The sequence below is a fragment of the Rhincodon typus genome, chromosome 4, assembly GCF_021869965.1.
Source record: "Rhincodon typus isolate 14 chromosome 4, sRhiTyp1.1, whole genome shotgun sequence".
Taxonomy (NCBI): Eukaryota; Metazoa; Chordata; class Chondrichthyes; order Orectolobiformes; family Rhincodontidae; genus Rhincodon; species Rhincodon typus.
The window spans coordinates 113,567,521-113,588,636 of NC_063335.1; the positions used below are offsets into that span (position 1 = coordinate 113,567,521).

General features: G+C 44.0%; 1 protein-coding gene across 1 annotated transcript in view; it reads left to right on the plus strand.

Annotated features, from left to right (window-relative positions):
* Positions 1-21,116, plus strand: part of LOC109923120 (SCO-spondin-like) — a 154,888-nt gene that overhangs the window by 88,363 nt on the left and 45,409 nt on the right. Inside the window, exons 29-32 of the mRNA XM_048596202.1 lie at positions 5,394-5,555; positions 14,098-14,211; positions 16,562-16,700; positions 18,364-18,563. Coding sequence (XP_048452159.1) covers positions 5,394-5,555; positions 14,098-14,211; positions 16,562-16,700; positions 18,364-18,563 — 615 coding nt within the window. The remainder of the gene's footprint in view (positions 1-5,393; positions 5,556-14,097; positions 14,212-16,561; positions 16,701-18,363; positions 18,564-21,116) is intronic.

Sequence of the window (21,116 nt, forward strand, 5' to 3'; positions counted from 1 at the left end):
GGAAGGTGAGGACATTGAGCAGGCGGAAGGTGAGGACATTGAGCAGGAGGAAGGTGAGGACATTGAGCAGGAGGAAGGTGAGGACATTGAGCAGGAGGAAGGTGAGGACATTGAGCAGGAGGAAGGTGAGGACATTGAGCAGGAGGAAGGTGAGGACATTGAGCAGGAGGAAGGTGAGGACATTGAGCAGGTGGAAGGTGAGGACATTGAGCAGGAGGAAGGTGAGGACATTGAGCAGGTGGAAGATTACCTTTAGCATGACACAGAGCACAACAGCATTGTTGTATTTTGCTCTTGCTGAATGAAAGTGAATGTTTCAAACTGTTTGAAGTGCCTCCCCCACCCCCCCCCCCCCCCCAACCAACTTCACTGAACAATGTGAAGATTCTGAGGTACATTGGAGAAAGGGCAGCAGTAACCTAGACAGATGGATGTGGGTAAGTTGTGTGACCTGGTGCTTAAACAGTGACAAGAATGAGACTGTGCGAAGTGTCAGCCATGCCAACTCTGTTCCTTGAGGAGAGTTGGTATGGAGTGCCATGGCACTATGTACACAGTGAAGGGAAACTCTGGATTGCCACATCTTCTCCAGGTGCAGAGCTGGGGTTCAAAGATGGCACTGCACCTGGGGTCCTGGGACATAACAACAATGGTGAGTGTTTTCACCTTTTTGAAATCAGCAGAGATGCATGCTGGAGGGATGTGGTACCCAGACAATCAAGTGAATATGGGATGACAGTGTAAGAAGACTCCCTGGGCCCTGCAGAGATAAATTCTCCAGGATACTCAACAGAAAGAATACTAAGCCGATTTCTGGTCAGTTTCAGTGACTTATTTAAGGAAGGATGGAAATATACTGGAAACAGTATTGAAATGGCTTGTTTTTTAATTGTTTATTGGATGTGGATGTCACTGACTGGGCCAACATTTATTGGCCATCCATAATTACCCTGGAATGGAGTATCATACTAGGGCCATTTCAGAGGTGGGTTAGGAGTCAACAACATTGCTGCGGGTCTGGAGTCATGTGTAGGCCTGACCAAGTAACAATAACAGATTTCCTTCTATAAGGTGCATCACTGAACCAGATGGGTTTTTATAACTATCAGCAATGGTTACGTTGTCACCATTAAACTGGCTTTTAATTCCCGAATGTTTTTATTGAAATTTTTATTGGAATTTTTATTCAAATTTCACCATCTTGCACAGTGGGATATGAACTCATGAAACCCAGAACATTGAGCTGGTTTTTGGATCACCAGCCTGTTGACAATTTCCACTACGTCAACCTTACATTGACCAGACAAATCCCTGGAATGGCTGGGTTTCTTATGACAAGAGAGTGGACTTTTACCCACTGCAGTTTAGGAGAACAACACTAGATTGAAACATATAAAATCCTGAAGCGTCTTGACAGGAAGATGTGGAGAGCATGTTTTCTCTTGTGGCAGAATCTAGAACTAGGGGTCACTGTTTAACAATCAGGGGATGCCCATTTAAAATATAGATGAGGTATTTTTTTCTCTCAAAACGTTGAGAGTCTTTGGAACTCTCTTTCTGAAAGGTGCTGGAAGCAGACCCTACGAATATTTTTTTGCAGCAGAGATAAAGAGATTGTTCTTAAGCAAGGGAGTGGGCATTTATCATGATTTAAAGTTTTGGCAAAGATCTGTAGCTCGGGTTATGGATGAGGTTGTTGAAATGCTCGCTGAACTGGCTTGTTGTTGTTCAGACGTTTCGTCACCATGCTGGGTGACATCATCCGTGAAGCCTCCGATGAAGCGATGTTATTCTACTCCGTTTAGAATTTATACTGTCAGGTCCGTTATGGTGAGTACTGTCATTTCTGGTTTTGTTCTGTATGGGTTTATATATGGGGTCCAATTCTATATGTTTATTGATTGAAGTATGGGTGGAGAACCATGCCTCTAGGAATTCCCGTGTGTGTCTATGTTTGGCTTGGGCTACTATGGTTACCTTGTCCCAATTAAACTGATGGCCTTCGTTGTCTGAATATACCAATAATAAGGAGAGTTCATCGTGCCATTTTACTGCTAGCTGATGTTCCTGTATTCTGATGGCTAGTTTCCCTCCTGTCTGTCCAATGTAATGTTTGTGGCAGTCATTCCATGGTATTTTGTAAACGACATTCGTTCTGCATGTTTTGGGAATGGGGTCTTTAATCCTTGTAAGTATTTGTCGTAGAGTTGCTGTGGGCTTGTGGGCCACCATGATTCCTAGTGGTCTTAGGAGTCTTGTTGTCAGTTCTGATATGTTCCTGATGTAGGGCAGTGTGGTCAGTGTGGGAGGGCTTACTGTGTCCTCCTGTTGTTTGTTTATTAGGCATCTGTGGATGAAGTTGCGGGATATCCGTTTAAAGTGAGGATTTTGTATAAGTGTTCTTCCTTTTCCCGGCATAGTTCTGGAGTGTTGCAGTGTGTGCTGGCCCATTTAAATAGTGTCTTTCCTGAGTAAGACAAGAACATGATAATGCTACCAGCAGACAAAGGGTACATGACCGTCATTGTGAGCAAACCAGACTATGTTGAGAAAGCACAGGCATTGCTTGCAGATACAAACACTTACCAACAGGCAGCGATGGACCCAACATCACAGCTAGGTAATAGGATCACCAGGAACTGAAGTGACTAATGAATGCAGGGCAGATAGCCAAGACAGACTTCATGAGAATGAAACCAGAAGGCACAAACACCACCCCACCCACCGTTTCTATGAACTGCCTAAAGTACATAAACCAGACATCGCTCTGAGACCCATTGTTTCCCTACGAGGCACACCGTCACACAAACTGGCCAAGGACCTAAACAGAGACTAAAACTCCAAGTAGACGGATCACCTCATTCTATCCACTCAACCGAAGATTTCCTCAATATCCTCACAAACATAAAAATTAGCGACTACGAGATTATGGTATCCTTTGATGTCACAGCTTTATTCACATCAATCAAAATCCCACTAGCCAAAAAAACAGTGGCAACATTACTAGAGGAAACAGCAACACAGACAAGCAGCTCCATCAACAAGGACAACATACTTAAATTACGAGACGTCTGCCTCACCACACACTTCGTCTTTAATGGTCAAAAATACAAACAGATCACCAGTACACCAATGGGGTCACCCACCTCAGGACTCATTGTAGAAGCAGTCAGGCAAAGATTAGAACACACTACCCTCCCCCACATTCAACCTGAACTGTGGATCCGGTATGTAGACGATACATTTGTCATTATTAGACGCAATAAATTAGAACAGACCCATCACCTCATCAACAGTGTATTCACAGGGGAAGAAGAAACCAACAATCAACTTCCGTTTCTGGGTGTTAAAGTTGAGCAATTGACCAACGGGGAGTTCCAAACCTCAGTATACAGAAAAGCAATCCACACTGATCAAATCTTCAACTTCCACAGCAACCACCCCAACGTCCACAAACAAAGCTGCATTAGGACACTGTTAAAATGGGCCGGGACACACTGCAACACTCCAGAAATATGCTGCGAAGAAGAAGAACGCTGATACAAAATCCTCGCTTTAAATGAATATCCCCGCAACTTCATCCACCGATGCCTACATAACAGACAACAACAGGAGGACACAGTACTACCTAACACATTTACCACACTGCCCTACATCAAGAATATATTGAAACTGACAACAAGACTCCTTAGACCGCTAGGAATCATGGTGGCCCACAAGCCCACAGCCACTCTACGCCAAACACTTACAAGGATTAAAGACCCCATTCCCATAACATGCAGAACCAACATGGTTTACAAAATACCATGCAATGACTGCCACAAACATTACATCGGACAGACAGGAGGGAAACTAGCCATCAGAATACACGAACGCCAGCTAGCAGCAAAACGGCTCTGGGTGTGATCTGGGAGATCTGGGTGTTCAGGTCCATTGTACCCTGAAAGTGGCAACGCAGGTGGATAGACTAGTCAAGAAGGCATATGGCATGCTTTCATTCATCGGACAGGGTATTGAGTACAAGAGTTGGCAGGTCATGTTACAGTTGTATAGGACTTTCGTTGGACCACATTTGGAATACTGCGTATAGTTCTGGTTGCCACATTACCAAAAGGATGTGGATGCTTTGGAGAGGGTGCAGAGGAGGTTCACCAGGATGTTGCCTGGTATGGAGGGCATTAGCTATGAAGAGAGGTTGAGTAGGTTAGGATTATTTACATTAGAAAGACGGAGGTTGAGGGGGGACCTGATTGAGGTCTACAAAATCATAAGCGGTATAGACAGGGTGGATAGCAAGAAGCTTTTCCCCAGAGTGGGGGACTCAATTACTCGGGGTCACGATTTCAAGGTGAGAGGGGAAAAGTTTAAGGGAGATATGCGTAGAGAGTTCTTTATGCAGAGGTTGGTGGGTGCCTGGAATGCGATGCCAGCGGAGGTGGTAGAAGCAGGCACAATAGCGTTATTTAAGATGTATCTAGACAGATACATGAATGGGCAGGGAGCAGAGGGATACAGATCCTTGGAAAATGGATGACAGGTTTAGACAGAGGATCTGGATTGGCGCAGGCTTGGAGGGCCGAAGGGCCTGTTCCTGTTCTGTAATTTTCTTTGTTCTTTGTTCTTTGTTCTTTGGCACGATGAACTCTCCTTAATATCGGTACACTCGACAACAAAGGCCATCAGTTTAACTGGGGCAAGGTAACCATAGTAGCCCAAGCCAAACATAGACATGCACAGGAATTCCTAGAGGCATGGTTCTCCACCTGTAATGCAATCAACAAACATATAGAATTGGACCCCATATATAAACCCATACAGATCAAAACCGGAAATGACGCTACTCACCATAACGGACCAGACAGTATAAATTCCAAACGGAGTAGAATAACATAGCTTCATCGGAGGCTCCACTGATGATGTTACCTAGCATGGTGACAAAACGTCTGAACGAGAACAAGCCATCTCAGCGAGCAAGTCAACAACCTCATTTATCAGGATTTGTAGGTTTGCAGTTACAATCTGATCAGCCAAGATCTTATTGAATGACAGAGCAGGATCGAGGGGCTGAATGGCCTACTCCTGATCCTTGTTCCTTTGTTCGTATATTCCATGAGCATTTTTTTTTATTTCCCTCTGAGTTAGATCTATCTTTGTGATTGATGCCTTCACTCCAACATCCTGTTGAAAACAATCCTAATTGCTACAGTCACTGAAGTTCCTTGATGCACCAGAATTCAGAAGTCAGACCCTGGACTTTTTCACGTGAAGTTCAACAAATTATTTCTGCAATTGATTCCAGTCCCTTTGTGTGTCTCTTCGAGACCTGTCTCTCTTACTATGACACCTCTCTGTCAATAGCTCTTAGTAATACACAAGACCTGTTTGTTTTACAGATGACTGCTCCTGGGGTTTCTGGGGTGTGTGGAGTCCATGCCGGGAGCCCTGCAGTGGAGGCTTTCGCATCAGGGAACGTACCCTCCCCCATCCACAGAATGCAGCCACCTGCCAAGGTCCCAAATTCCAGTCAGAAAGTTGCAACACTGCCATGTGTCCAGGTAAGAGATTGCAGATTACACATGAAACTAACCTCCGTGATGAGAATGACATCATGGTTACTAACAATCTTGTAACAATGACAAAGATTTAAAATTGTATCTCCAACAATGTCTGTGGTGACATGAGGATTGGGATCTGCATAAGTTGTCAAATGGGGTTGTGATGTGTCTCGAGGAGGCAGAGCCTTATATTCTTGGGAATTCAGGAGTAATACAAAGGGAAAAAGGAGGGATATCGTCGTTTGAATTAATGTTCATGAAACAGTTCAATGCAGAAACGATTTACCAAATGGTTTAGGGACTGATGCCATCCTGGTGTCAGGGTCAAGGATGTCACTAAGCAGATGCAGAATAACCTAAGTGGCAAAGTAGGGGGAGCAGGCTGAGGGGGCAAGGGGGTAGGACCCTGATGGGTTGGGGGGATGTTTGTGAGGGGGAGGAGGAAGAATCTGAGGGATTAGGGCTAAGACCCTGTATGGGAAAGACTCTGAGGAGGTGTGGTGGGTAGAATGAACAAGTGCGACATCAGAGTCCTTTGTGTTCAGATGATGTCTGATATCACCAGGAGAGTAGAGCAGAAGAATGCACTTCTGACTGAACAAATGATGCAGGGGAAAGGGAGTTTATTTTTTTTCATTCATTTGATGTGGGCATTGCTAGCTGGCCAATGCTTATTGCCCATCAGTAGTTGCCCCTGAGACGTTGGTAATGAGCTGTCTTCTTGAACCCCTGCAGTCTCCCTGCTGTGGGTTGACCATAATGCCCTTAGGGAGGGAATTCCAGGATTTTGACCCAGTGACAGTGAAGAAATGGTGATACCGTTCCAAGTAAGGATGGTGAGTGGCTTGGAGGGGATCTTGCAGGGGGTGGTGTTCCCATGTATCTGCTGCCCTTGTCCTTCTGGATTGAAGTGATGATGTGGAGGTGCCGGTGTTGGATTGGGGTGGGCAAAGTCAGAAAACACATGACACCAGGTTATAGTCCAATAGGTTTATTTTAAAACACAAGCTTTCAGAGCTTCAGTCCTCATTCAGGTGTTAGTGAGAGAGGTAATATCAGACGTAGAATTTATATGTAAAAGATCAAGCGTTCATACCATTGATGAGGATGTACTAAACAAATCTAAGATGCTGTTAAATCTTTAATCAGTTAGAAGGTTTTAATTGATCAATGAGTATATGCAAATCCCCGAATTCATGTTTGACATCATGCTTGACAAAACTGTTGGAATTCTGTGAAGATGTAACTAGTAGAGTTGACAAGGGGAGCCCAGTCAATGTAGTATATTTGGACTTTCAGAAAGTGTTTGACAAAGTCCCACATAAGAGATTAATGTGCAAGATTAAAGCACATGGGACTGGGGGAAATGTATTGAGACGGATGGGAAAGTGGTTGACAGAGAGAAAACAAAGAGTTGGAATTAATAGATCCTTTTCAAATTGGCAGGAAGTAACTAGTGGGGTGCCACGAGGATCAGTGCTGGGACCCCAGCTATTCACAATATATATTAATGATCTGGATAAGGGAACAAAATGTAACATCTCCAAGTTTGCAGATGATACCAAGTCGGGTGGGAGGGTGAACGAGGATGCAGAGATCCTTCAGTATGATCTCGACAGGTGGGTGAATGAGCAAATCAATGGCGGATGCAGCATAATGTGGATAAATGTGGGGTTATTCACTTCAGAAGCAAAAACAAGGAGGCAGATTATTACCTGAATGGCTTTAAATTGGGAGAGGGGAGTGTGCAGTGGGAGCTGGGTGTCCTTGTGCACCAGTCGCTGAAGGTAAGCATGCAGGTGCAGCAGGCGGTAATGAAGGTGAATGGTATGTTGGTCTTCATTGCGAGAGGTTTCGAGTACAGATCCAATTCAAGAGCAAACTATACAGTAAATGGGAAAGCCCTGGGGAAAATTGATGCACAAAGAGATCTGGGTGTTCAGGTCTATTGTGCCCTGAAGGTGGCAACGCAGATGGATAGAGTGGTCAAGAAGGCATAAGGCACGCTTTCATTTATCGGACGCGGTATTGGTACAAGAGTTGGCAGGTCATTTTACAGTTGTATAGAACTTTGGTTTGACCACATTTGGAATACTGCGTACAGTTCTGGTCGCCACATTACCAAAAGGATGTGGATGCTTTGGAGAGGGCGCAGAGGAGGTTCACCAGGATGTTGCCTGGTATGGAGGGCACTAGCTATGAAGAGAAGTTGAGTAGATTAGGATTATTTACATTAGAAAGACGGAGGTTGAGGGGGGACCTGATTGAGGTCTACAAAATCATGAGAGGTACAGACAGGGTGGATAGCAAGAAGCTTTTTCCCAAAGTGGGGGACTCAATTACTAGGGGTCACGATTTCAAGGTGAGAGGGGAAAAGTTTAAGGGAGATATGCGGAAAGTTCTTTACGCAGAGGGTGGTGGGTGCCTGGAACACGTTGCCAGCGGAGGTGGTAGAGGCGGGCATGATAGCGTCATTTAAGATGTATCTAGACAGATACATGAATGGGCAGGGAGCAGAGGGATATAGATCCTTGGAAAATAGGTGACAGATTTAGATAGAGGATCTGGATCGGCACGGGCTTGTTCCTGTTCTGTAATTTTCTTTGTTCTTTGTTTGTACAGGAGCAGGGATGTGTTGTTGCAGTTATACAGGGCCTTGGCGAGACCACACCTGGGATATTGTGTGTAATTTTGTTCTCCTTTTCTGAGGAAGGATGCTCTTGCTCTCGAGAGAATGCAGTGAAGGTTTACCAGGCTGATTCCAGGGATGGCGGGTCTGATGTATGAGGAGAGATTGTTAGGATTAGGTTAGGATTGATTTCACTTTGAAGTCGCTGTCCTGTGAGAACTAAAGGTTTTATCAGTGTAAAAAAGATGTGACATTTTAGGTCAGACAATGCATGTTAGGTGTGAGGCTTTGTTTAGAATCTGTTTGTGTTTTAGTTTGCATTCAGATGGCTTTATTTCTGTGGTAGAAATTTATAAAACGTCATATTGACCGACTGCCCAATGACTGTGACATGAACCCAAGATCCCAGTTGAGGCCGTCCTTATGGGTATGGAACTTAGCTATCAGCCTCTGCTCGGCAACTCCGTGTTGTTATGTATGCTGAAGTCCACCTTGGAGGACGTTTACCCAAAGACCTGAGGCTGAATGTCCTTGACCGCTGAAGAGCTCCACTGCTGGGAGGGGACTGCCCTGCCTGGGAATTGTTGCACGGTGTCTGTCCATCCGTTGTCAAAGCGTCTGCATGGTTTTGCCAATATACCATGCCCCGGGGCATCCTTGCCTGCAGCGTATGAGATAGACAACATTGGCTGAGTCACATGAGTATCTGCCATGTATGTGGTGGGTGGTGTTCCCACGTGTGATGGTAATGCCCATGTAGATGATCTGACATGTCTTACAGAGGTTACCATGACAGCTTTGTATAATAATCATAGAATCCCTACAGTGTGGAAATGGGTCGTCCTGAAGGCTGGGTAGTCTGCTGAGAACGATGGTCTGTTTAAGGTTTGGTGATTGTTTGAAGGCGAGAATTGGAGGCATGTCGAAGATCTTGGCAAGGTACCCATCATCATTGATAATGGGTTGAATGCTGCAAAGAGTTTGGCGTATTTTCTCCGCCATGGAAGTGGTCATGGGTTCTGAAAGGAGCTGTCTGAGGATCTTTGGTGAATTTCTGCAGTGCATCTTGTAGATAGTACACACTGCTGCTACTGAGCGTTGGTGGTGGAAGGAGTGGATGCTTGTGGATGTGGTGCCAATTACATAGATGATTTGGAATTGGGGACTAAGTGTGGTGTGTCAAAATTTGCAGATGACACTAAGATGAGTGGTAGAGCAAAGTGTGCAGAAGACACAAAGTCTACAGAGGCATATAGATAGTCTAATTGAGTGGGCAGATGGAGTACAATGTTGATAAGTGTGAGGTCATCCATTTTGGTAGGAATAACAGCAAAATAGACTATGTTTTAAATGGTAAAAAATTGCAGCACACTGCTGTGCAGAGGGACTTGGGTGTCCTTGTGCATGAATCGCTAAAAGTAGGATTGCAGGTGCAGCAGGTGATTAAAAAGGCAAATGGAATTTTGTCTGCCATTGCTAGAGGGATGGAGTTTAAAAACAGGGAGGCTATGCTGCAGCTGTATAGGGTCCTGGTGAGGCCACTCCTGGAGTACTGTGTGCAGTTTTGGTCTCCTTACTTGTGAAGGGATATACTAGCACTGGAGGGGGTGCAGAGGATATTCACTCGGTTGATTCCAAAGTTGAGAGGGTTGGATTACGAGGAGATACTGAGTAGACTGGGATTATACTCATTGGAATTCAGAAGAATGAGGGGAGATCTTATAGAAACATATAAGATTATGAAGGGAAGAGTTAAGGTGGAGGCAGGGAGGTTATTTCCGCTAGCAGGTGAAACTAGGACTAGGGGGCATAGCCTCAAAATAAAGGGAAGCAGATGTAGGACTGAGGTCAGGAGGAACTTCTTCACCCAAAGGGTTGTGAATCTGTGGAATTCCCTGCCCAGTGAAGCGGTTGAAGCTACCTTGCTGAATGTTTTTAAGGCAAGGTTAGATAAATTTTTGAACAGTAAAGAAATTAAGGGTTATGGTGTGTGGGCGGGTAAGTGGAGCTGAGTCTCAAAAAGATCAGCCATGATCTTATTAAATGGCGGGGCAGGCTCGAGGGGCCGGATGGCCTACTCCTGCTCCTAGTTCTTATGTTCTTATGTTCAATCAAGCGGGGGCTGCTCTGTCCTGGATGGTGTCAAGCTTCTCGAGTGTTGTTGGAGCTGCACCCTTCCAGACAAATGGGGAGTATTCCATCACACTCCTGTGCCTTGTAGATGATGGACAGGCTTTGGGGAGTCAGGAGGTGAGTTACTCGCTGCAGTATTCCCAGCTTCTGAAAAAAAGGTCAAAGAACTGCAGATGCTGTAAATCAGGAACATTCTAAGGAAAGGTCATTGGACCCGAACATTAACTCTGATTTTTTCTGCACAGATGCTGCCAGACCTGCTGAGCTTTTCCAGCAATTTCTGTTTTTGTTCCTAGCTTTTGACCTGCTCTTGTAGCCACTGTGTTTATGTGGTGAGTCCAGTTCCATTTTTGATCAGTGATAACCCCCAGGATGTTGATTGTGGGGGATTCAGTGACAGTAAAACTATTGAATGTCAAGGGACAGTGATTAGATTGTCTCTTATTGGAGATGGTCATAGCCTGCTGTTTATGTGGTGCGAATGTTACTTGCTACTTGTCAGCCCAAGCCTGGATATTGTCCTGATCTTGTTGCACTTGAACATGGACTGCTTCAGTATCTAAGGAGTTGTGAATGGTGCTGAACATTGTGTAGTCATCGGCAAACATCCCCACTTCTGAGCTTATGAGGGAGGGAAGGTCATTGATGAAGCAGCTGAAGATGGTTGGGCCTAGGACACTACCCTGAGGAACTCCTGCAGAGATGTCCTGGAGCTGAGATGATTGACCTCCAACAAACACGACCATCTTCCTATGAGTCAGGTATGACTCCAACCACCGGCGAGTTTATTCCTTGATATCCAGTGATTCCAGTTTTGCTAGGGCTCTTTGATTCCACACTCAGTCAAGTGCAGCCTTGATGTCAAGGGCTGTCACTCTAGTATTCAGCTCTTTTGTCCATTTTTGAACCAAGGCCGTAATGAGATCAGGAGCTGAGTGGCCCTGGCAGAATCCAAACTGGGCGTCACTGAACAGATTATTGCTGAGCAGGTGCTGCTTGATAACGCTGTTACTGATACCTTCCATCACTTTACTGATGATTGAGGGTAGACTGCAATTGGCTGGTTAGGATTTGTCTTGTTTCCTGTGTATAGGATATACCAGGGCAATTTTCCATATTGTCGGGTAGATGCCAGTGTTGTAACTGTACTGGAACAGCTTGGCTAGGGGAGTGACAGGTTCTGGGGCATATGTCTTCAGTACTATTGCCAGAATATTGTTAGGGCCTGTAGCTTTTGCAGTATCTATTGTCTCCAACCATTTCTTGATATCATATGTATTGAACTGAATTAGACATAGACAGAGAACAGTACAGCACAGGAACAGACCCATTGCCCTGACATGTGCTAACCATGATGCCATTCTAATCTAACATAAGGCCAGTCTCTCTTGATCCATGCCTTTGTCTAAATGCCTCAATATTGCTATTATCTCTGCCCCTACCACCTCCACTGGCAGCACGTTCCTGGCACCTACCTCCCTCTGTGTCAAACATTACCTCACATGTCTCCTTTTGACTTTCTCCCTCTCACCTTAAATCTATGTCCCCTAGTATTTGACCAAAAAGATTTTTCCATGTCTGTCATAATTTATACACTTCTAACAAGTCACCCATCAGCTTCTGTTGCTCTAGCGAAAATAATCCAAGTTTGTGCAACCTCCCCTTTTCGCCAATGCACTCCAGCCCAGGCAACATCCTGGTAAACCTCTTTTGCACCTATTCCAAATCCTGCACATCCTTCCTATATGTGTTGACCAGAACCACACATGATACTCCAAATGTGGCCTGACCAAAGTCTTATACAGCTGCAACATGACTTGCCAACTTTTATACTCAATGCCCCAACTGATAAAAGCAAGCATCTTTTTAGCTTCTGATGCCACTTTCAGGGATCTATGGACTTGTACCCCAAAATCCTTCTGTATCATTTCTCCTCCGTATCCTGCCATTTACTGCATCCTTGCATTTGAGCTCCCAAAATGCATCACTTCACACTTGTCCATATTAAACTCCATCTGCCATATCTCCACCCAACTTTCCAACTGATTTATGTCCTCCTGTATCCTTTGACAGATGACCTCTCTATCCACAACTCCACACATTTTTGAGTTGTCTGCAAACTTTATAATCAGACCACCTACGTTTCCATCTAAATCATTTATTTATATTACAAACAACAGAGATCCCAGCACCCAGATCCTTGCGGAACACCATTGGTCAGAGTCCTCCAGTCAGAAAAACACCTCTCCACAACTACCCTCTGTCTGCTATGACCAAGCCAATTTTATATTCAACTTACCAGTTCACCTTGGATTCCATGTGACTTAATATTCTGGACCAGCCTACAATGAGAGAATGTGTCTATTGCTTGTCAATTGTCAAAAGAATTGGCTGATGGCTGGCATCAATGAAGCTGGGGACCACTGGAGGAGGTGGAGATAGATCATCCACTTGGCAATTTTGGGTAAAGATTGCCACAAATACTTCAACCTTACATTTTGCACTGTGTTCCATTGTGATCTTCTATGATTGAGGATGGGGATATTTGTGGAGCCTTCTCCTCCAGTGAGCTGTTTAATTATTCACCACCATTCACGACTGGATGTGGCAGAACTGCAGAGTTTGGATATGATCCATAGGTTGTGGGATCGTTTAGCTCTGTTTATCACTTGCTACTCCTCCTGTTTTGGTAACTTCACCAGGTAGACCCTTCAGTTTCAAGTGTGCCTGGTGCTGCTCCTGGCATGCCCTCCTGCACTCTCCATTGAACTGGGGTTGATCCCCTGGCTTGATGGTAATGGTTGAGTGGGGGATACATGAGGTTAAAGATTGTGCTGAAGTACAATTCTGCTGCTGTTGATGGCCCACAGCGCCTCATGGATATCAAGTGTTGAGTTGCTAGATCTTTTGATGTCTGTCCCATTTAGCATTGTGATAGTGCCAAACAAAATGATGGAGGTTATTCTCTGTTTGATTTTTCTCCCAATCGGCAGTCCCCTGAAGCTGCAACTATCCCTCCCCGGTCAGTATGACCCCTTCAATGTACCCTCCCACTGCCTCCTCTTGCTGCTGATCCACACTCCTGGCTATCAGTATATTCTCTTACTGCCTTTTCTCTCTGTCTCAGTGTTGAAACTGAAATGCTAAACAGAAATAATTCAGTGTTCATTTTTTGGTTCCTGGATGATCTTTGAATAAACAGACAATGTATCTGTATGTGACCCTGTGCTATACTTGCCCTGGGAGTGTTTGATGTGGACAGGGTAGAGACAACTTTACTTTGTCCCTAACACTGTCTGTCCCTGTCCTGGGACGGTTTATGGAGACAGCATAGAGGAAGCATCACTCTGTATCTAACCTTGTGCTGTCCCTGTCCTGGGAGGGTTTAATGGGGACAGTGTAGAGAAAGCTTTACTTTGTAGACAGTATTTCAGTTATTACACTTGAGACGAGATATCAACCTGCTAGCTGACAGTGTTTGGAGTAAATGCGTTCTGGGTTTTGAACACTGGGATTCCTGATTCAAAGTGAGCAATAAAAACAAAGTACTGCAGATGATGGAGATTTAAATAAAAGCAGAAACTGTTGGAGAAACTCAGCCAGTCTGGATGCTTCTGAGGAGAGAGAAACAGAGTAAATGTTTCTAGTCCAGTATAACTGTTCTTCTGCACTGTAGCTGATTCTCCTCCAGGATGGGTCCAGCTGCTAGTTGCCTGATGAGACGACAATTAAAAGACCCATGAAAGCCTCAGTGTATTCACCAACCATTGTAATTTTCAGGAGAGCTCTGTGAAGACCGAGGGAAAGAGTTTGTGTCGTGTGCAAATCACTGTCCAAGGACCTGTACTGACTTGTGGAACCATGTGCAGTGTCTCCAGGGAAGGTGCAAACCCGGTATGTGGACAAGTCATTTCCCAGTCTGGAAGCCAGATTGATAGATCATGTTGTTGCTTGTTTTGGTTTTAACAAAGTGGTATCTCACTGAAACAGAAACACACAATGCTGCAGAGTTTGCTTTAACAACAAAATAGAAACTTATCACAAAAGAACTGCAGATAGAATAGAATAATCCAGAATATCTACTTATAGCACTAATTCAAAGATTGTTAAAAACACAAAAAAAGCCAAGTCCCACTAATTCCAAAACAATTCTTTATAAATTGAAATCAAACAAAATAACTTTTTTGCATTTTGCCAACACACCTTTTGTACTGCATCCAAACTACTCAAATACTTACAACAGAATCCCCATCATCACTTGTGACTCCAGCTTTTAGACTGTATCTACAGATGACATCTTGATGAAGATATCATACCTGAGCCTGAATATACTCAGCTTTAAGTAACCTCTTCAGAGTTTTGTCACAACATTTCTAGTCAGGGATGAACACTAACTCTACTTGTGTAGTTAACCTAGCTCACTATATCCCTACTTTTCTCAGGAGTACAGGTCTATATAGCCCTCCTGTTTCCACGAACTCCACAAGACTGCTCCATATGCAAAGTAATAAAAGAACTGAAATCCAAAAGCTTCTCTCTCTCAGCTATAGGCATTTCCCTTCAGCTTTAGAAATAGTGTATTCCAATAATTTCTAACAAGACCCTATTATTTACCCGGCTGGGTCACAAGACAATCTAAAACAAACAAATGTCCATTTTTGGTGGAAAAATCACATTCACCCCAAAGACAGGCTCAAAAACTGTTTTAAAATTAAAATCCCCATAGCTACAGAAAAACTTTAATTATTAAGTTTAGGGGCACAGAAAACCCACTACAAAGAGCAAAACCCAAACTCTCAACAAACAACATAAAAGGATGGCTATAAATCCCTTAGCATACACCACATTTTGCAAAATATCTATATCATTCAACTTAACTGGTGCATGAAAGAGAGGAAAATAGTAAACATCCAAAATGAGGGTCAGAGAATGACAGAAAGGGATGGGGGATAAATAAACAAGAATAATCAAGACTAGCTGTTACAAAATAGGAGCAAGCTAGAGAACTAGATCTAATGTTATTAAAAGGGGAAAATTAACAATCTTGTTGTAAAAGAACATTCAGGAATGAGTGACCACAATATGAAAGAACATTACATTAAGTTTAAAAGTGAGGTAGTTCAATTTGAGGGAAGGGGCTTTAATTTGAATCAGGAAAATTATGAAGACATGAGACACAAATTGGCTGAGGTTGATTGGGAAATACATTAAAAGGCCTGACTGTACATAGAAAGGTTGTTACCAAGACTGGACAGTTTGAGTTATAGGGAGAAGCTGGATAGGCTAGGATCTTTTTCACTGGTCCGTAGGAGGCTGCGGGGTGACCTTATAGAAGTTTATAAAATCATGAGGGGCATGGATAGGGTGAATAGCCAAGGTCTTTTTCTCCAGGGTAGGGAAGTCCAAAACTAGTGGGCACAGGTTTAAGATGAGAGGGGAAAAATCTAAAAGGGGCAACATTTTCACACAGAGGCTTAGTGTATTAATGGAATGAGCTGCCAGAGGAAATGGTAGAGATGGGTACAGTTACAACATTTATAAGACATTTGGACGGGTACATGGATAGGAAAGGTTTAGAGAGATAAGGGCTAAATGCAGGCAAGTGGGACAAGTTCAGTTTGGGAAACTTGGTCGGTATGGCCGAGTCGGACCAAAGGGTCTGTTTCCATGCACTATGACTCTGAGACAATGGACAGTTTTTAAAGAATTATTACATGATTTACAGCAATATCATATTCCTTCAGGATATAAAACCTCAAAATGGTCTGTCAACCAGGACTGACAAAGGAAATGCAGTTTCATAAAGGATCAAAAGAGAAAGCTTATAAAGTGGCTAGAAATGGGAGTAAATGTAATGGGAGGCAGTGGTGTACTGGTGACGTCACTAGACTAGTAACACAGAGCTCTGCGCTAACATTCTGGGAATGTGGTTTGATTCTCACTGTGTCAGATGGTGAAATCCAAACTGAATAAAAATTATGAATAAAGGCAATCTAATGGTGACTGTGTAACCAATGTTGATTATGGTTAGAACAAAACCATCTGTTTCATTAATGTCCTTCAGGGAAGGAAATCTGCTTGTCTTGCTCGGTCTCCAGGCCCACAGCAACGTGGTTGACTCTTAACTGCCATCTGGGTAATTAGAGATGGGCAATAAATCTGATGGCGATGTTTAATGGGCATTTTCCTCCTCCTCTTGGCTAAGAATCCATCTGTTAGACTGAACTTTGATGTTTCCCTACAGGTTGTCGGTGCCCCAGGGGTCAGTTGCTGCAGGATTCACAGTGTGTACCTGTGTCAGACTGTCGATGTGGATCACCCACCTCAAACCACACTGTGGAATATCAACCAGGAGACAGTATCTCAATCCCCTGTGGCAACTGGTATGGCTGTCTTCAGTGTACAGCTTCACATCTCAAATATCAGAACTTAAGAAAGCAAATGAGGCATTGGCCGTTCAGCCCCTCTAGTCAACTCTACCAATCATGACTGATCCTTTACCTTAACTACTACTTCCTACCAGCTCCATACATCTCTCAATGCCTAAAAACAAACCATCAAACTTTATCTTAAATAGACACAATGGCTGAGAACCTACAATCTTCTGGGAAATAGAATTCCAAAGTTTCAGGTAATTCAGTGGGAGAGAAGTTGAGATGGAATTGAAATGTCAGAGAGTGAGTCTGAAAGGTATTGGCCAGACAACAAAGAAGTACACTCAGCAAAACTAATGGGATATATTTTAATCCAAGGAGCCTGAGGCATAAGACCGATGCACAGATCATAAGATACAGGAACAGAATTAGGCCATTCAGCCCATCGAGTCTGCTGCACCATTCGATTATGCATCATATGTTTCTCAACCCTATTCTCCTGCTCTCTCCCCATGACCCTTGATCCTCTTACCAATTACAGAAAGGCTTATGGGAGTATGATATCATATCTAAAATGTTAACTCTGTTTTTCTTTCTCCGCAGATGCTGCCAGACCTGCTGAGTTTCTCCAGCAATTTCTGTCTTCATTTCAGATCTCCAGTATCTGCAGCTCTTTGTTTTATATTTGAGAGTATAATGAAAACATACTCCCATAAAGACAAAGAGTGGGGTGGACAACCCTGGAGGTCAAGGGACATAAAGATTAGGAATAGGAAAGTAGAGTCCCTACAGGACTGTAAATAGTGGATGGCGGGTTGGTTGGTGTCAGACAAAAGAAATTAGGAAGGTAAAGAGACCTTGAAAAGGTTTTGTGGGTAAGATGAAGGAAAACCCAAGGAGTTTTTAAACATACAAACAGCCAAAGAATAACTAGGGAAAGACTTGGCTCAATGAGGGAGCAAATCTATGTGTAGATCTGAAGACATGGGCACAGTCCACAATAATACCTTGCATCAGTCTTCACAGAAGTTGCAGGTACAGGCATGAGGGTGCAGGACTGTGGAATATTAGAAGAAATTAATATATAGAGAGAGGAGGTACTAGAGGGTTTTGCAACCGGCAAAAAATGGATAAACCCACAGGCCCAGATGAGATGTAGTCCAGATTGTTGAGGGAGGCTTGGGAGGAAATATCAGGGGCCCTGACATTAATTTTCAATCCTTTGCTGGCCAAAGGTGAGGACTGGAGGTATGCTAACACTGTCCCATTAAGTAAAAATGGAGGAATAGATAGATCCCATTTAAAACAGAAATGTGAATGAATTTATTCTCCCAGTGGGGAGTGAATGTCTGGAATTCTCTCCCCACTGGGAGTTGTGGAGAGTAGGTCACTGACAGTATTTAACAAGGAGATAGGTAGAGTTTTGAAGTATGGGAGATTTCAGGACTATCAAGAGCTGAAACTAAAGGGGAGTTGAAGCCTGGGGCAGATAAGCTACTATCTTCCAGAATAGTGGGGCAGGCTCGAGGGGCAGAAAGGCCTACTCCTGCTTCCACTTCTTATGTTCATACAAACCAATCATCGTGCAGCTATCCTGTCCAGCTCTGTGCAAATGTAACTGTTGGGTTCAACCCTTTCCACTGTTGTAAAGAATGGTTTCTTTGTTTTGCAGTACGTGTGTGAATGGGACATTTGACTGTAGTGAATCGCAGTGTATGGAGCTGAGCAGCTGGTCCATGTGGAGTGAGTGTTCCACCAGCTGTGGGCCTGGACTGCGGAGCCGCAGTCGGAGTTGTGGAGAGTCAGGAGGAAGCCTACCCTGCCAGGGAGAGATGAAACAGACAGAGGAGTGCAACCAGATGCCCTGTTCAGGTGGGTACTACAGGCGATCAAAGTAAGGAGACCTGTGATACAGTAAATAAGGAGAAACAGTTACAAAAAAACACATAGAGATTAGAAATACAGTAGAGAGGGATTCCTGGAGTGTGTACAAGATAGCTTTCTGGACTAATACAGTTACAAACTAACTGGAGACAGGCCATCCTGGAGTGGGTATTGTGTAATGAGAAAGGAATAATTGGTCATCTAGTGTGCTAGGCCTCTTGTGATGAGTGACCATAATATGCTAGAATTCCTTATCAAAATGGAGAGAGATGTCGTTGATTCTGAGACTAAATCTAAATAGAGGAAGTTGCAATGGTATGATGCACGAATTGGCTGTGATAGATTGAGGAGTGTTACTTAAAGAAATCACGGTGGGCAGATAATGGCAAACATTTAAAGAGTGTATTGATGAACTGTAACAATTGTTCATTCCTGCCTGGCACAAAAACAAAACAGGAAAGGTAGCCTAATGATGGTTAAGGAGGGAATAACATTAGATAGTATTAGGGACAGTATTAGATCCGTGGAAGGGGAATATAAATTAGGTCTAAAGAAGATGTAGACCTGATGATTGGGAATAGTTTAGATTGCAGCAAAGGAGGGCAAAGGGATTGATGGGGGAGCCAGGGAGTGAGGGGGTGGGGTGAAGCAGGCATAGAGTACAAGAGTAAGCTTGTGGGAACACAAAAACTGACTGTAATAACTTGTACAGTTAGGTGAAGGGAAAAAAAGATATTGAGGTCAGACCTAGGTCCCTTGCAGTCAGAAACAGGGGAAGTTAAAATGGGGAACAAAGAGATGGCAGACCAATTAAACACATAAATAAAACAAAGAACTATGGATACAACTGGATACAAAATTGGCTCAACAGTTGGAGACAGAGGTGGTGGTAGAGGGTTGTTGTTCTGACTGGAGACCTGAGACCAGCGGTGTGCCACAAGGATCAGTGCAGGGCCCACTGTTGTTTGTCATTTATATAAACGATTTGGATGAGAATATAGGAGGTGTGCTTAGTAAGTCTGTGGATGACACGAAAATTGGTAGTACAGTGCGCAGTGACGAAGGTTATCTAAGAGTACCAAGGGATCTTGATCAACTGTCCAGTAAGCCGAGGAATGGCAAATAGAGTAGACAAAATGCAGTGTGTTACATTTTGGTAAGTTAATGGTAGGGCCCTGGGGAGTATTGTCAAACAGAGAAGCCTAGGGGTTAGGTACATAGTTCCTTAAAAGTGACATCACAGCTAGACAGAGCATTGAGTACAAGAGTTGGGAGATCATGTTGCGTCATGTACAGGACATTGGTTGGGCCACTTCTGGAATACTGCTTACGTTTCCGGTTGCCCTGCTATAGGAAGGATGTTATTAAACTGGAAAGGGTGCAGAAAAGATTTACAAGGATGTTGCCAGGAATGGAGGGTTTAAGCTATACGGAGAGACTGAATGGGCTGGGGCTATTTTCCCTGGAACATTTGAGGCTGAGGGGTAACCTTATAAGGTTTATAAATTCATGAGGGGCATGGATAGAGTAAATAGCCAAGGTCTTTTTTCCAGGGTAGGGAAGTTCAAAACTACAGGGCATAGATTAAAGGTGAGAGGGGAAAGATTTAAGAGACCTGAGGGACAACTTTTTCACATAGCATGTATGGAACAAGCTGCCACAGGAAGTGGTAGAGGTGGGTACAATTACAACATTTAAAAGACGTGTGGATAGGTACATGAAGAGGAAAGGTTTAGAGGGATATGGGTCAAATGCAGGAAAATGGGACTAGCTCAGTTTAGGAAACCTGGCCGGCATGGAGTTGGACCGAAGGTTCTGTTTCTGTGCTGTACGACTCTATGACTCTATTTGAAAGAAACAAAACCAGAGATTGCTAGAGAAACTCAGCAGCATCTGTGCAGAGAGATAATGTGGGGGTGCCAGTGTTGGACTGGGGTGGACAAGGTCAGATGTCAGATGACAGAGGTAGTAGTCCAACAGGTTTATTTGAAAACACAAGCTTTCGGAGCGACTCCCTTCATCAGGTGAAGTGCACTTGTTGGACTGTAACCTGGTGGTGTGACTTCTGACTTTGTGGAGAGAGAAACCGTTAATGTTTCAAGCCCAGTGATCCTCCTTGAAAACTGACAACGGTGAGGAAAAAGTGGTATTTCTGGTGATAAAAGGATTGGAGGGAGGGGTGCTGGTTGGAGAAGCTGTGCGTGGATAGATGGCGATCGAGTCCAGAGAGAGACAGAGAGAGAGAGAGAGAGAGATTGCTGACAGTAGGAGATAGCAAGAACTGCAGATACTGGAGTCAGAGTCAACGCAGTATGGAGCTGGAGGAACACAGTAGGCCAGGCAGCATCAGAGGAGCAGGAGAGTCAATGTTTCGAGTTTACACCCATCATCAGAACTGGGGAGGGGGAGGGGGAAGGGAGCTTGGAAATAAATAGAAAGAGGGGTGTGGGACTGCAGGTTCACTCGAGGGGTTAGGGTCTGGAATGTACTGTCTGAGAGTGTGGGGGAGGCAGGTTCACTCGAGGGGTTAGGGTCTGGAAT